At 34.0% G+C, this 15752-nt stretch overlaps 1 protein-coding gene across 3 annotated transcripts in view; it reads right to left on the minus strand.

Annotated features, from left to right (window-relative positions):
• Nucleotides 1-4283: 4283 nt before the first annotated feature.
• The window catches only part of LOC133185185 (uncharacterized), a 35831-nt gene continuing 24362 nt past the window's right edge, over nucleotides 4284-15752 (minus strand). The window contains exons 3-10 of one of the 3 annotated variants that reach the window (XR_009720882.1): nucleotides 15195-15258; nucleotides 13912-14073; nucleotides 13326-13435; nucleotides 11201-11535; nucleotides 10164-10241; nucleotides 8943-9145; nucleotides 4843-8447; nucleotides 4284-4801 (exon numbers count right to left, since the gene is read on the minus strand). Coding sequence is in view for 2 of the 3 variants with exons in the window: in XM_061320274.1 (XP_061176258.1) it covers nucleotides 7911-8447; nucleotides 8943-9145; nucleotides 10164-10241; nucleotides 11201-11535; nucleotides 13326-13435; nucleotides 13912-14073; nucleotides 15195-15258 (1489 nt within the window). In the remaining variant the exon portion in view is untranslated. Of the gene's footprint in view, nucleotides 8448-8942; nucleotides 9146-10163; nucleotides 10242-11200; nucleotides 11536-13325; nucleotides 13436-13911; nucleotides 14074-15194; nucleotides 15259-15752 lie in introns of all 3 variants that reach the window. The other 2 variants (XM_061320274.1, XM_061320275.1) reach the window with 2 other exon arrangements.

Below are 15752 nucleotides of genomic sequence, written 5' to 3' on the forward strand. Positions count from 1 at the left end.
TTCACTACTTCCAATTTATTACATAAACATACATTCTTGTTACGGATCTTACATCTTTTAAAGGGGGGGGGGGTGAATATGTAGAATACATTTTTTCAATATGTCGGGAAAAGGTCGGATTTTCCTTGATCGACTATATTTAAATACGTGCAATGAACTGGCCTCAACTATTTTAGATATAAAACTAATATATCTTAAATTTACACACACTGAACAATTTGTTTCTGTAGACAGATTATTTTCAAATCAGAGCCCTTTTAGGCGTTACAAATTACAAGCACGATTGACACAATTACCAACAAGCACACACAGACTTACTCAACTTCATATATACAAAAACATGTAATGTAGATTATTTTAAATACACATAAGCACAGACATAATTATGTATATATAAAATAATCTGCATTACATGTTTGAAGTTGAGTAAGTATTACACTATTAGTATATATGAAAGTAATATTGATAATTGAAATAGTTCTACTGTGTATACCCAAATGTAAAGTGGGGTGATTCAACAATCCTCGCATTGCCAAAGATATCACGAGGCGATGCAAAAGTACTAATCATTACATTACATGAGTGTTTTTTAACAATTACACATATTTACAAGTTCTAGATGTTTAAAAAAAATCGTAATATGACTGAATGATTAAAATATAGTTGCGTGCATGTGTATTATTTCCTTAAATATTATATAATTAATAGTCAAAGTTTATAGGAAAGGAAAACGTGCCCCTGAGAGAGCCCCCCCCCCCCAAGTTTTTTTTTTAAATTTTGATATTGGTTTTTTTTCTTTTTTTTCTTGTCTAAAAATTTCTGGTAGGAACCCTCTGTGCTCTTCAGAGCTTCTAATAGGTATAAAGAAACAAAAAACTGACTTCGTTTCCACTGGAAAGTACGTGAGAAGGGTCCACATGTTTCCATTCCCGTGAAATATAGTTTTCACAATTGTTTAGTTCCCCTTTCGTTTGGGTGTGTAGGTTTTTTCTTCTTTTCTTTCTTTCTTTTTTTTTTTTTTTTTTTTTTTTTTTTTTTGCCTTGTCAAAAAAGGAGACATTTTTTTCAGCAGGTTTGATCCACTCTGCCTCAGAAAAATTCCTTGATCTACCCTTATAAAGACTATAGCATTTCCCAAGATTTTTACTACATCGGATTTTTTTTATGCATTATTGCTCTTACATGTAGGCTATAGATGCTTACACGTGAGAGAGAGAGAGAGAGAGAGAGAGAGAGAGAGAGACTACTTGTATTGAAAATGCAAAAAACATTTATCCATAATCTTGCGGTTAAGGTTTCGGGTAGACTTTACTTTACCGGTCCCCAGATCCGCAAGATCCGCACGCTCATTGCACTATGACGTAAGATTTACGTAACTCAACTGATTAGGGTTAGTTTTGCACATTTTTCGACTGGTTAGGGTTAGCCTTGCACCCACCTGAAAGATTAGGGTTAGTCCTTGCATAAGTTTTCGACTGATTAGGGTTAGTCTCGCATATATCCGAGAGATTAGGGTTAGTCCTCGCACATGGGTTAGTCTAGCATGGTCTAGCATCCGCCTGGGAGATTTGGGTTAGTCCTCGCATACCACCCGAGAGATTAGGGTTAGTGTCTTGTTCTTTTAGATTAATTAAGAAATTCAGTTGCATCTGTATTTTTTGCAAGATCTTAATTCAGCTTCAACGACATCTCGTTGGTTTGTTTACATGAAAAAAATGGCTAAATACGAAAGAAACGGCACTAAGCATGCGCCGCACGCGCTTCGTTCACAATTATTTTTTGTCTTCTTTTCACTGAATAAACAACATTTATTACTTTTTTTCAGAAAACGAGGTTAAAAACTTCGTTTAAAAACGAAGTTTTAAACTAAACTTTTAACCGTAGAATTCGAATTTGGAGCCAAAAAGGCTTAAAACCTCATATTTTTTATTTTTTTCGATCGCTCACGCGATCTCATATATATTGAAGTCGCCTACGGCGACACTATATTTTAGCGCGTTTTTCTGGGGACCGGTAAAGTAAAGTCGTTCCAAGTTTTCAAGTAATCCTTAAACTATCTTTTAAGATTTTCTCAAAATACAAGAAATCAATTAGGTACCAAATTTTAGACTGCCTGCGGAAACTCTCCAATCTGGAAAGGCTTCCTATACATCCATATAAAACAGGCACGTAGCACCGTTTCTCAAAATGTGTGAAAGCGAGGGAGAATGGGGGGGGGGGGAGTAAAATGATTGACAGCAAAAGAAAAACTTAAAACTTGGGCACTTAAAGATTGGGGTAAGTGAAGAAAAAAACAGGCACTTAAAAAAATCCGTAGTCAGGGGAGGGACAGATTCCATTCATACTATCATTTTCGGCAGAAAAATATTTGAATACAATGTACACTGATGTTGGATAAGAGGAGGGGGGGGGGAGTCAGTCTTGAAATAAAAAAAATCTTTACAAAATCAATCGTAAAAGACAGGCCTGTAGAACGCGTGGGTGGGGGATGCCCCCTTCCATTTTTTTCCAAGCATAATGTTTTACTGTTTAGTATGAAATACACACTCAAAGGCTGACCCCTCCACTTTTTGTTGCACTATAGTAAAATCGTCGAAAAAGTTGCCCCCCCCCCCCCCATCATCTCCACAAAATAGGATTTTGGAGATTTTTTATATTGATTTTTGTTAATTTATTTTTATTATTATTGTTCTCATAATTTTATTATATATAAATTTTTTTCCTTGTCAAAGATTTTTCAGGTAAAGTTTCAATTATTTCCTAGATGCTAAAAGACACACATGCCTGAAAGACACTCTGAGAAAAGGGATCCCCCCCCCCCCCCCCGCTCCACGTGTGTGTGTATATTTGTTTATTTGTGTTCTGGTTAAATGCTTTTTGTGTCGTGTTCTAAATCATTTTCTTACACCAAATTACTCAGTTTATTTTTTAGATAATCAGCAATCAGACTTTTTTAGTGATTTCTTATTTTTTACCCAGTCGCGCAAATACTAATTCCCTTTTTCACTTTTGATATTTTCCCTGACCAAAATCTGATCGGCACGGACTAAGTGTATTTGAGTGCTAGGCAATATGATGAAGTGACAACGTGTTTACTGTTGAGTATTTACGGACTTATTACTTTTTTGTGATGCATATTTCAATAAATGGAATACAGGGTGTAATTCACTCGGCATGTGCACATCTTCGAACGGGTATAGTGGTCTATTTCCAGGTATGAATAAGTTTACTGCGTTCGACGTGTTCTCTCGATATGCTTCAATTGTATTTGAATGCATATGGATATGCACAGCAAATACGCTGGTTGTTTGTTCCATTCTTACGATAAATTATTGCAATTTTTTTTGTACGAGTTTTACTGTGTATAATTTCAAGTTTATTATGCATATATTGGTATGCTTTTAAAAAAACACGCGCAACTATGTTTTTTCTTCCAAACTTGCATTTATATTATTTAAAACGATAATTATTCATAATTATCGTTATGACTGTTTTTATCTGCTGTGGTTTTGAAATGTTTTCATCAATTCATGTGTTCCCAAATACTTTACTATCGGAGATGTGCACGCGTCGATAGCCAAACCAAAAATTCACTCAAGTGTAACGAGGGTACTGGGGTATATATCGTTACAGAAGAAATATGGAGGAATAGTTGGTATGAAACAAGTCGTACATTGATGCAAATGTTGCGTTTTTAAGAATTCATGTCAGCTTTAACGTTGGTTTTATCTTCATATTTCAAAAAAAAAAAAAAACATTTCATATAACTGAGGGAAACTTTGGACGCAAAAATCAAAATAAATAGGGGTATAAGTATGTCAAATTTTGATTTTCGATTATTAAAGATTTTACAGCAGATTGACATTGCTTTTGGAGCAACCCTCGTTGATGTGAAAAACAGTACATTTATACTTCATTGTCCAGAATTAATTCATAGATTGCATGCTGTTTAACGTCCCATTCGAGATTTTTTCACTGATAAAGAAACGTCACCAAATACCGCTGAAGGACTTCAAATTTAGACCTTTACTCGGCACTTGAGCAGTGAGGGATCTTTATTGTGCCAACGCCTGTCGTGACACGGGGCCTCGGTCTCACCCGAAGTACCCGCAATTTCAAAGTGTCGAACGCTTGGCGAAGGAACAGTTGCTATTTTTTATCGACTTAGGTCAGTCCCAGCCGAGATTCGACCTCAAGACCTTCCGATCGCGGAGTAAGCGCTCTACTGACTGTGCTACCGTGACGGTCTTGTCCACAATTAACGAACACATAAAAGTCTGATAAAACTCAATAAAGTTTTAATTCCAAGAACACAGAAAAGGGTATAACGCAAGCAGCCATTAAGAAGAAAACCCTAATTTAAAATACATTAGGGAACTCATCTAATTTTGGAGCAATTTTTATACACAAATAAACATTAGTAATATGGTTCATACATACTTTACTCCAAGCTATACATAACTTACATCTATTTCAATAAATAAATTGAGACAGGATACAAATAAAATTGCACATTGTATGAAAGGAATAAGGTATGGTTGGAGCCCTCTGTCTCCCTTGCTGTTGATGCTTAGAAAAAAATAATTTATAATAAACACTCATATGATAATGATTTGATATGAGTATACATTGGGGTTTTAGCCACTGCAAAGGGCACTGAAGAATATGCTCTAGTCAAATGTCCATATTTCCTTCTTTTTTTTTCCCGTTTTTAACCATAGGTCTGGCCACTTTGGAGAGTACTAGTTCAAGGTCAGACCAATAAACTGTGATATCACACTTTTTGGACAGTCCAATAGACCTAAGACTGTGACATCACACTTTTTGGACAGTCCAATAGACCTACACTGTGATATCACACTTTTCTTTCTGTATTAAATATGAACAAGCAGGTACAGGTTCTTGTCAAATTAAGTCTGAATTTACTTGAATATTATATCTACAGTATGCAAATCATAACTTGTGATTTTTTCCTTTTCTAAAGTATGCACCGTTTCTTTTTCTACTTTAGAAGTATGGGAAAATATTCTGCCTCACTTCTCTTTTCTTTTGTATTTAAAAGAAGCAGTACCAGATAATTATGAAGTACCAGGAAAAACAGATAACTAGTCTGAGAATTAGTAGAGGTGTTTCCTACGAAATTTATCATACATCTTCATATTGCACAGGGGGGACATAATTATATAAACTATATATGAAGAGACTTGGAGAGTAAAAATTATACTTGTGAAAACTTTTCGTTTTTAAAAACAAAATGGCTTACAATATTGTTCCTATAACACCATAATTATGTAATAACTGCTGAAGTTTGTTTTAAAAAAAATAATTATTTCTTCTTTAAAATTTGATTTTGAATATAACCAATGTCTAAGATAGTTCATGTTTTATATAAACTATAGGGCCTAAGTGAGCTCTAACCATACCTTATACTTTTTTCTTTAGAAAATGCTGAAAATCATGACTGCTTCTGAAAACAGGGTTGTTGAACTTGACAGGAATTATCAATGTAAAATTCTGTACATATGTAGACATCCTCCAATTGCACTTAGTCTAATACAGAATAGAAAAATTACTCCTTCCCATTCTTAGTAAAAACAGACATACATAATAATGATGTATCTACTAGGGAGCTTCATAATACTCCCCTCTTTACAATGTTAAATCCATACAATCATATTATACAAAGTTAGGGACTAGACTGGAAATGGAATAAAAAAAAACAAGCAAGATAATGAAAATTAAAAGCAAATAACAAATTAACAAACTAGTAACATTACATGAGACACTTCAGAGGGGCCGGTAAACATTAATTGTAACACACATTTACCTACCAGTAAATATCAATTATCAGATGTTAGGAGTTTTTATTTTTGTCTTTGGATTGTTTAAAAAGAAAACAGGAAACAATTGTACTTCTAAATTGTTCGTGAATTTGGAATTCTCTACCAATGGTTGGTCAACACGGATTTTGTAATATACATGTTACAGGTTGGCATTCTAATTCTGTTTACAGTTTTACTCTGATTATTCTCTGAGGCACTTTAAAGCAAAAACAAAAAAGTCCATTTGATAATATTTTACACTTAAGCTAACAGTAATCCTAAAAGTACATTTAGGAAGCATCAACCCTTGCATAACTATTTTTATATATTGAAAAATTTAAATAATTAGGCAGATCATAGTCAGTTAAAGTAATATTCAGCATTCAAGACAACAATACAAAATAATTTGCTTGATGTACTCTGACAGACCCAATCCTTTTTTCAGTACTGTATATTTTATTTCTATGAAAATACAGATTGTCCATAAGTTGAGGCTTATCATTTCTCAAAGTGTTTTTTTTTCAAATTGAACATTAATAAAACAATAAATAAAACATCTGTCTAGTTGTCCTGTATCTAATGGAAACGTCATTAAATTTCAAGACTGTGATTATCAATGTGTTTGATAATAATAAAAAAATATCTACCTATCCACTTCCAAAAATGTGGGTTTGTTTTGAATATATTTTATTGACAATATGTCAAAGGGACTGGACACAAGTTCTAAAAACTTAGTCCTCTCCCAAAATCTCTCAAAAATGTGGGTTGGAGTACATCAAACAAAAAATTTTAAATGTTGGCATCAGGAATAAGGTCAGATAGTCCACTGTTAGAGAAAAGTGTATGAATTCAAAGTACAACAATTTTAAAATCTCAAAAGTCAATTTTGATTAAAAAGCTGTCATTAACTCATGCAAGAGAAAAAATGTTCACTGACATCACAAAGTTGGATGATAGATTTTACATTTTTCTTAAATTTCTTATAGTAAATAGCAAATATGGTCAGCATGTTGAACAAACATATATTTCATGTGTTATGTGACACATCATAATATATATGGAAAAGAGAATTTAACTAACATAAGGACCTATGAATAGCTCTGAGAATGAATGGTAAAGGTAAATTATTTAAAAAAAAATTATCTCACAACTTTTAGTTTTCCGAATATGTTCTTTTTCATAAAATCTAAGGATTAAAATACTAAAAAAAAATTAAGCTATGTAAAAAAAAATGTACCCCAGAAAATTGCAGAATTCAAGAAAAATTTGCAATAATATGTATATTTCTGACCTGAATACTCCCAGAAGTCTATAAATAAAACGATCTCAAAGCAGTGTCAAAAAAATGCATAGTACTCAGATGTGTATGTCTTTATTACAAGTAATTAGTTAAATGTGTATGTTTCTCTATAATGATGTGTTAAGGCAAGGTTTCTACATTGGACCCTCAACTCCAGATGTTATGAAGTTAAAAAATAGTAACATCAATTGCTAATTTGTGAAAGTATATCAGTGCTGGTGTTAGTCGTATGAGAGGAAATAAAACTTCTAACCCTGATCTGTCATCAATGGACGTGCATTTCTTAAAAATTTTATCTACGAAAAATAAAGGAACCTAGCAAAATACTATATATGTAGGGAAATGGAAAGTTTCTTATTTTATCTCGTTCTCTTGAACATAAGTGTAAAACAAAACAAAACATGAGGCAAAAAACTGCTTTCTGAGCGACATGTACAACATCATTATTTATAAAAATAAGACCAGAGTTAGGCGACAACAAAGTATACAATTATTATACCCCTGTACAGCCCTTGCCTCACAAGTGAAAAACCTTTTGATCCATACAAATTTGTCCCTTTAAAAATCAAGGGTGAATTTAAACATACAATGTATAAGAAAAAATTTCAAGAAGTTCACAACAACTACATACATTGACCACAGATACCGACTTTCTCTCACATAATGTGCATTAAATTTAAGTCATTGTTTCTCAATCAATACACAAATATATAAAAACAAAAACAAATATTGCAATGTATCTGGTGACATGGATTTAGCTGCTTGTTGGATCGGAGGATTTCCAGTTGCTAGGATCCTTTGTCACCGTAATTATGCTCTACAACAAAAAAGCAGTACTCGGAGCCACATATTTCCCCATCGCTGTCCTTCCGCGGCGCCATTTCCTCCATGGTGATGTCGCCCTCAGCCATGGAGACATCAGTGATCGTGTCACTGTGGATGATGTCACGAGTTATTGTCACACTGGGCGTAGGCAATGGTTCTGAGGCTGGTGACTCGCTTCGATCTGAAAACACACTATCAGCATCGGATGAAGCAAAGTCGAGGGCCGTGCCCTCAGAAGAGGCTTTAGTCACAGAATTCCCTGACATTTTTTTGTGAAGTTTGTCTGTGTTGTACGAAGCTCTGGAGTCCGAGTGGGAACTTTGATCTGGTGATAATGGTAATGACCCCTGATTGTTGGTATTTGGTCCTAAAAACCAGTCTGAACGCTGACGAAGTCTCTCCAATTGTTTACGCTTCACTGAATTAAATCTGCTTAAGCTTGGCCGAGGCTGCAGAGGTTCCTCTATGTCATTCAAGTTCTCCTCCAGCGACTTTGGTCTCTGAAGGGAAAATTTTATCATTATCACTCAGTTTCACATTTACAATTAAAAAAAAAATCACCAGATCAATTAAATCAGTCTTAACTGTTGATGTATACTAGAATACCATTAGCCTATTCTTTGTTTTAAAACAGTGCTGATATCATTTAGTGATAAAAGATGCAAATTCAGAGAATATAATTATTTTTTATTATTTTAATCTTTTTTGATAAAATAATTTAGAACTGGATAACAAAGTTTCAGAAAAATAACACTCTAAACTGAATTCCTTTGAATACTCTTGTTTTCTTTTCTGCTATGAACTTAATGTTTTGGGTTTGACTGTCTGCACTCAGCAACATATCTCCAACATTCAAGAACATGCTTATATTCATATTTTTCAGTAAATTTTAAAGAAAAGGTGTGTGGTCTATGACATGGAAGAAATTGGCAATATAACAGCCAATTTACTGATGGAGAAATTTGACCTACTTTCTGATGAAGATTTTGACCTACTTTACTGATGACTCCGGGGGAGGGTACAAGGGACACTTCTGGGGCTGAGATGGTGGAGGCTGCGAGTTGTCGAGTGGCCGATTCTCCATCGCCGCGGGGACTGAGATAATGACGTAAATCTGGGGACTGGTCGACCATCTCCATCATGTCCTCCGCATGGTCTTGTCTCCGTGACGATTCGTAAAAACCTTCCTCTGAAATTGCTAAAAAGGAGAAATTCACAGCTTTATCAAGTGTTTCACTTATTTGGAATTTTGTCTACAGAAATGCATATTGATGCTGAAATTTAATAGCTTAAATATTGTGATTCTCTCTCTCTCTCTCTTGTCATCAGTGGACTCTTAGTGGCTGTGCTAAAATGTTTTCCATGAGAACTTTTCACTCTAAGTGGCTGTGAGAATATGCTTCCTCTGAGAACTGTTCACTCTTGGACTACAATGATCAGCACAGACAAGGTGAAATGTGTACAGTAAAACACTCTTATAGCGAACATGCTTATAATGAATTGATGCTAATAGCGAAGTGATTTTCATTCCCTGTGACATTAAAATATATTGGAAACTGATATAACAAATTATGCTTATAATGAAGCAACAAAATCCATCCCTTGCACTTCATTATAAGAGTGTTTTACTGTAACATGATGCAGATGATGATGAATTCTATTTGATTACATCTGAAAATACACATGATTCAGAAGAAGGCTGTTTACAAGATGTAAGCTTTACAGATAAGATTAACAAGCCTGTAATGGATGAAACTGTTCACCAAGTACTGAGTGTAACCATAATTTATCAACTACAGTCAAACCTTGTTATCTCGAACATCAATGGGACCAAGAAAAAATCTTTGAGATATCCAAGGATTCAAGATGTTGAGAGTAAAATACTAAAAGAATAAATGGACAAGACTTCCAAATCACTTCAACATATTTAAGGTATTCGAAATATTGGTGTTCGAAATACCGAAGTTCAACTGTACTTTTGCTTTAAAAAGAAATGCATTGCCAAGCTGATCTCAGAAGTTAAAACAACTTATGCAGCAGACTAATAAAGGTAGGATGATAAAGCAGAAGCTTAGCAACCACACATAGCAACCACACAGAGCAGGTACAAGTTAAGCTGTACTAAGTATCAGTCTTTTATAGCATGGATGTTAAGTTGTACCCAATATCAGTCTTTAATAGGATGGAAGTTAAGTTGTACCTAGTATCAGTCTTACCGTCTTGTATAGGATGGAACTTTTTGTCCCGTGCCTCATAACACAGGTACAAACAAAACCATTTTAACGCCTCTCTCCCTACACAACATGCAAAGAACATGCAAACATTAACTAAAAACAAAACTATTAGTAATTATTTAACAAAGGGTCTACATTACACAACAAAGGGAAAATTAATAACACAGGAAAAATTAAATCTGTTACACTTTCTGATGACAAAAGTTATGTAAGGAACTTAATAGTATTTAAAAAAGAAAATATTTACATGCAAATTCAAAAAATAAGAAGAAATAAATAAAAAGGTGTTTATTGATAGAAATTCAAAACACCTATCAGATACATGTTACTAGTTGAATATTGTGATCCATCAAATTGTCCTAGTACATTGTGATGTAATTCATCAATTGAAATGTTTACATTCTGATGTTACTTAACAAATTGTCTCACATTACCCTGTGATGTATCACATAAAATATGTTGCGATTTATGAGATATATGTTTGTAAATTGTGATGTGATCAATTAAATCAAATTTTTTACATTATTATGATGAAATTTATCAGATTAATTTTCTTATTTTTTGTTGAGATTTTTCAGATTACTGGCCTTACATTATATAAAGTTATTTATTAAAATCAGAAGAATCACAGAGACTTTGAAGTACAACGACAAAATCAGGTATGACAGAGAAAAAAGATTTCCTTACATCTTTCTTTTTTTAAGATAATACCCCTCGGCCCTCCTCAGTCATTGCTTAAATCAATGCCTGCTCTTTTTTAACTGGCAGAATATCCTCTGGGCAGTGGTTGGGGGGGGGGGGGGGGGAGGGGGTACTGTAAATGGCACTGGAGTTTTTCTTACTTGGCAGAATAATCACTGGAGGGAAGTGGGGGGGAGGGAATTGATACCTGAATTTTTCTTACATTGCAGAATGCCCTCTGGGTAGCGGGGCTGGGGTGAGTGGTAGGGGAATTTTTCTTACCTTGCCGAATGCTTTCCAGGTAGGGAGCTGTTGAATGTTCGGGGAATTTTTCTTACCTGGTAGAATATCCTCGGGGGGATATTGGAAATGGTAGCGGAATTTTTCTTTGATGTGGATACTTGTCCTTGTTGTCTCGGCAAAGAACTCGATGTTTTCTTGTCCAAACATGCTGGCAACACCAAAGTTCTCGATCAGTATCTGCATCACCTGGCTAGCTTGTTCCACCATAGCAGGATCTGTGGCGCACGAGTGAAACATACTGCCCGCCACACTCCGTGACAAGGCCTCTGTCGTCATGAAATTAACGTGACTGTTGTTGATCATGGTGAACCAGATACCAAACAAGAGGGATACCAACTGTTGATGTCCGCGACTTAGTGACGTTAGGAATCTGTCCAAACAACAGAACAACATTATAATTCAGGAAAAGAATGATACCAACTGTTGATGTCCGCGACTTAGTGACATTAGGAATCTGTCCAAACAACAGAACAACATTATAATTCAGGACAAGAGTGATACCAACTGTTGATGTCCACGACTTAGTGACATTAGGAATCTGTCCAAACAACAAAACAACATTATAATTCAGGAAAAGAATGATACCAACTGTTGATGTCTGCGACTTAGTGACATTAGGAATCTGTCCAAACAACAGAACAACATTATAATTCAGGACAAGAGTGATACCAACTGTTGATGTCTGCGACTTAGTGACATTAGGAATCTGTCCAAACAACAGAACAACATTATAATTCAGGACAAGAGTGATACCAACTGTTGATGTCCGCGACTTAGTGACGTTAGGAATCTGTCCAAACAACAAAACAACATTATAATTCAGGACAAGAGGGATACCAACTGTTGATGTCCGCGACTTAGTGACGTTAGGAATCTGTCCAAACAACAGAACAACATTATAACTCTGGACAACAATGAATCATACTATGAACTTGACAGTCTAATTTTTACCTTCCAATCAACAATTTATTGGAAGTTGAAGTTTTGCCCCCTCCCCCTCCAAGTATACAGAAGTTTTTTGCATATTTTTACATATGATCTTGCAGTACTTTATGGCAGCTTTTTTTTTGCACATATTCATGTAATTCAATTTCATTACTAAATTTAATTACTAAACTTAACTAATTTAACTTTAATTTTTATTCAGATTCAAAATGCTAATATGTAACAAGTCCATATTAATGTCTAGTAATCTACTACTAAGAAGCACCCCATCCCCACTGCTAATCTCTTGATTATTTTAATACGTGACATACCACCATTACCCTTTAACCCTTGAAGTTTGTTTTTTAGTGCCCCAGCTTCCTCTCTTAATCTTTCTCTCATAAACCTCACAACTTACTGTGTAATTAGAATTTGTCAAATGCTGATTTTGTTTCTTTTTCCATGTCCTCATAAACCATATTACCTTGCCAATAATTTAATTTCACAATAATTCTAAATCTTGAAAAAAAATTTATGTACTCCAGTTACCGTATTATCACTTATTTTTCTAAGTGTCTAATTTCTGTGGTTTGAGAAAGAAGTATTGGTTCCCTGGGACCTGATTTCAAAGTTGAAGAGATTAATATGATACTGTTGTTTGAACATGATACTGCTGTTTGAACATGAAACTACTGTTTTTGAACACAATACTATTGTTTGAACACAATACTGTTATTTGAACATGATACTGTTGTTTGAACATGATACTGCTGTTTGAACATGATATGTTGTTTGGACATGACACTGTTTGAACATACCACTGTTTGAACACAAAACTGATGTTTGAACATGATACTGTTGTTTGAACATGAAACTGCTGTTTGAATATGATACTGTTGTTTGAACATGATATTGTTGTTTGAACATGATACTGTGTTTGAACATAATACCACTGTTTGAACACAATACTGTTGTTTGAACACAATTCTGTTTTTTGAACGTGATACTGTTTTTTAAACATGATACTGATGTTTGAACACGGTACTGGTATTAGAACAGAAAACTGATGTTTGAACGTGATACTGTTGTTTGAATATGAAACTGTTGTTAATCTTTTAACATTTCATGGAGGATATAAATACAGATTTCAGGTGTGAAGTTTTTCTATGATATTGATATCTTTATTTATTATTTATATATCTCTGAATAAAGAAATTAACAAGAGAAGATATTTACGCATGAACAGCTTCGTACTGCTCCATCTTATGCTGAAGTGACAGAACGGACAAAAGAGTGGCCTCCCCTTCTTTACCAAAAATACCATCAGGGATCCGCAACAAAAACTTCTACAATAGACAGAAATTACATACAGAGAAAATTCAAACTAAATATAGTTGATTTAACAGACAGAAATATAATCCTACCAGCAGGAATGACTGTAGGTCATGAATGCCCCTCTCTAAGTTAAACTAGTAGTGCAAAATCAGAAAATATTATGTATATATAGTACAAGTAATCAAGGGGGAAAATTTCACAACAGGTGGGCATTAATACTCCCTTAGCCACATTAACACTCACAAACACTCATAGCCACTTGCTATACCCAACTTTATTGCAAGGGGATAATGATAGAAAAGGTAGGTGTTCATAAATTTACAACAATTTTTTTTTAATAATTTTTTTTTGGGGGGGGGGGGGGTCAAAACTGTGAAATTTTATCCTACAACTGTTCACTTAAAGAAATCATTCATGAAATTGATTAAATTTGTAAATTTGAAAATAATTCTTGACAAAGATATAATTATTTAAAAGGATAGTTAACCTTGACAACTGTTGTTAGGGTGTACAGGTTATAATTCTGGAAAATCACTGGTTTCCCTTCAGACATTCGTTTGACAATTCGTCGAGTATCTCGGGGGTTTCCTGGACGGCGAAACAAATCGGCAGTGTTCATTCCCTCATGTGCAATATACACCAAAAGTTCCTACAAACATAACACAGAATTAAAATATCAAATCGGCAGTATTTTCCCTTATACAAAATATACCACCAGAGGTTCTGATGATCATATTACTGATTTAAACCATTGCAATTTAGAGGAGACTTATTATGATTGAAGATATTTGCAAAAACTGTGCCTTTAATGTTAGTATTCTTATAACAGTGTTTGAGTTTTTTTTTCAATATTACCCTGATTACACCATGGCTTTATTATATCAAACAGGAAATACATTAATTAGCCAGTAAGCCTGTTTTCAACAATTTATTTAAATAAAAAATTCTTTAAAAATTAAACTTGACAAAACAACATATTTAAAAAGGAGAAAAGATTAATTTAAAAAGTCTATGCTTAGAAGCATAGAACAATATTTACATTTGCTTATGTAATTCCTTATATGACAACACTAACAAAATTGAGATTCAATATTTGTTGACATGAAGTTGGTCACGTGATCACACTTTCTTGCTAACGAAAGCAATGCACACGAGACATTTGGAAGGTCTAAATTTTGATGTCACTTGAAGTTCGTACATGTACGTTAGTTGCATTTCCATAATGAAGACTAAAAAGTTCACATTTTTCTTTGTAACACAAATCAAAAATTAATAGAAATATGCATAAGAGAAATAAAATACCATTTTATGGAGTTTCATTGCATATGACATGAAGTTGGTCACATGATCAAATCTACTATAATGCCCTTAGGGAGTACATGTAATGGAATTTCATCACATGACCAACTTCATGTCATATACTAATTAAACTCTTGAAATGATATCTTAATTCTAAACACTCTTACTCCTTATGAAAATGAGAAGACCGACGATAATCTATAGAACAGGTTAGAATTAGAACAGGTAGCCAAAGAATACTAAACAAAATACTAGTTCCATAGAAAACAGTGACATCTTAACCTGCGTGGAATTTATCATGCAATATTTCCTATCTTACTTCCAATTTCAATCCTCCCTCGTGAATTACATAACGGGTAAAGCTTAAAAAAAAATGATAAGAAGTGTAGATAGTGTTTTGTACAAAATCTATCTCCATTCATTAATAACTTTATCAGACAGGTATAAACTTAACAAAGCAAGCAAACAAACCATGAGAGGGATTGGGAGGTACCCATTCTTCAGAGCTGTGGAGATTGGAGCACCAAATTTCAGTCTGCAAGAAAAAAAACATCTGATAAAGTATGTCCTGTCTGAAGATGAATATCTCTTTTAATTAGATGTTACAGTGATGCATATACATGACAATTAAATCAGAAACATCATATCCAAAATTTACTCAGAAAAATGTCAGTGAAAAATATTTTGTTTGTCTCCTTGGCAGCTGTGTCAATTTAAAAAAATTAAATGTGGAAAGTAAAACTTGATTTCTGTAAAGTTTCATAAAGATTGTCCAAGCCATCCACAAGAACATTTGAGGACAAGATCATAGGTTCAATAGCAATTAATAACAATCTGTTGCTCTGAATTCATTTGGGGTGACTTAAAAAACAAAAACAATTGTATAGTCCTTGCATTCAACCCTGCCTTTAGTAAATCCCTGTATTGAATGAAATTCTGTCATAAACGATGACTTATAAAATCCTTAAAGTCCCTTCAGTAGATATTTTTAGTCTAGTATACACCACCCATATTTTTGTGATACAAGAT

Source organism: Saccostrea echinata, unplaced genomic scaffold, assembly GCF_033153115.1.
Source record: "Saccostrea echinata isolate AGI-Se365-2 ecotype Australia unplaced genomic scaffold, CSIRO_AGI_Sech_v1 ptg000012l, whole genome shotgun sequence".
Lineage (NCBI taxonomy): Eukaryota > Metazoa > Mollusca > Bivalvia > Ostreida > Ostreidae > Saccostrea > Saccostrea echinata.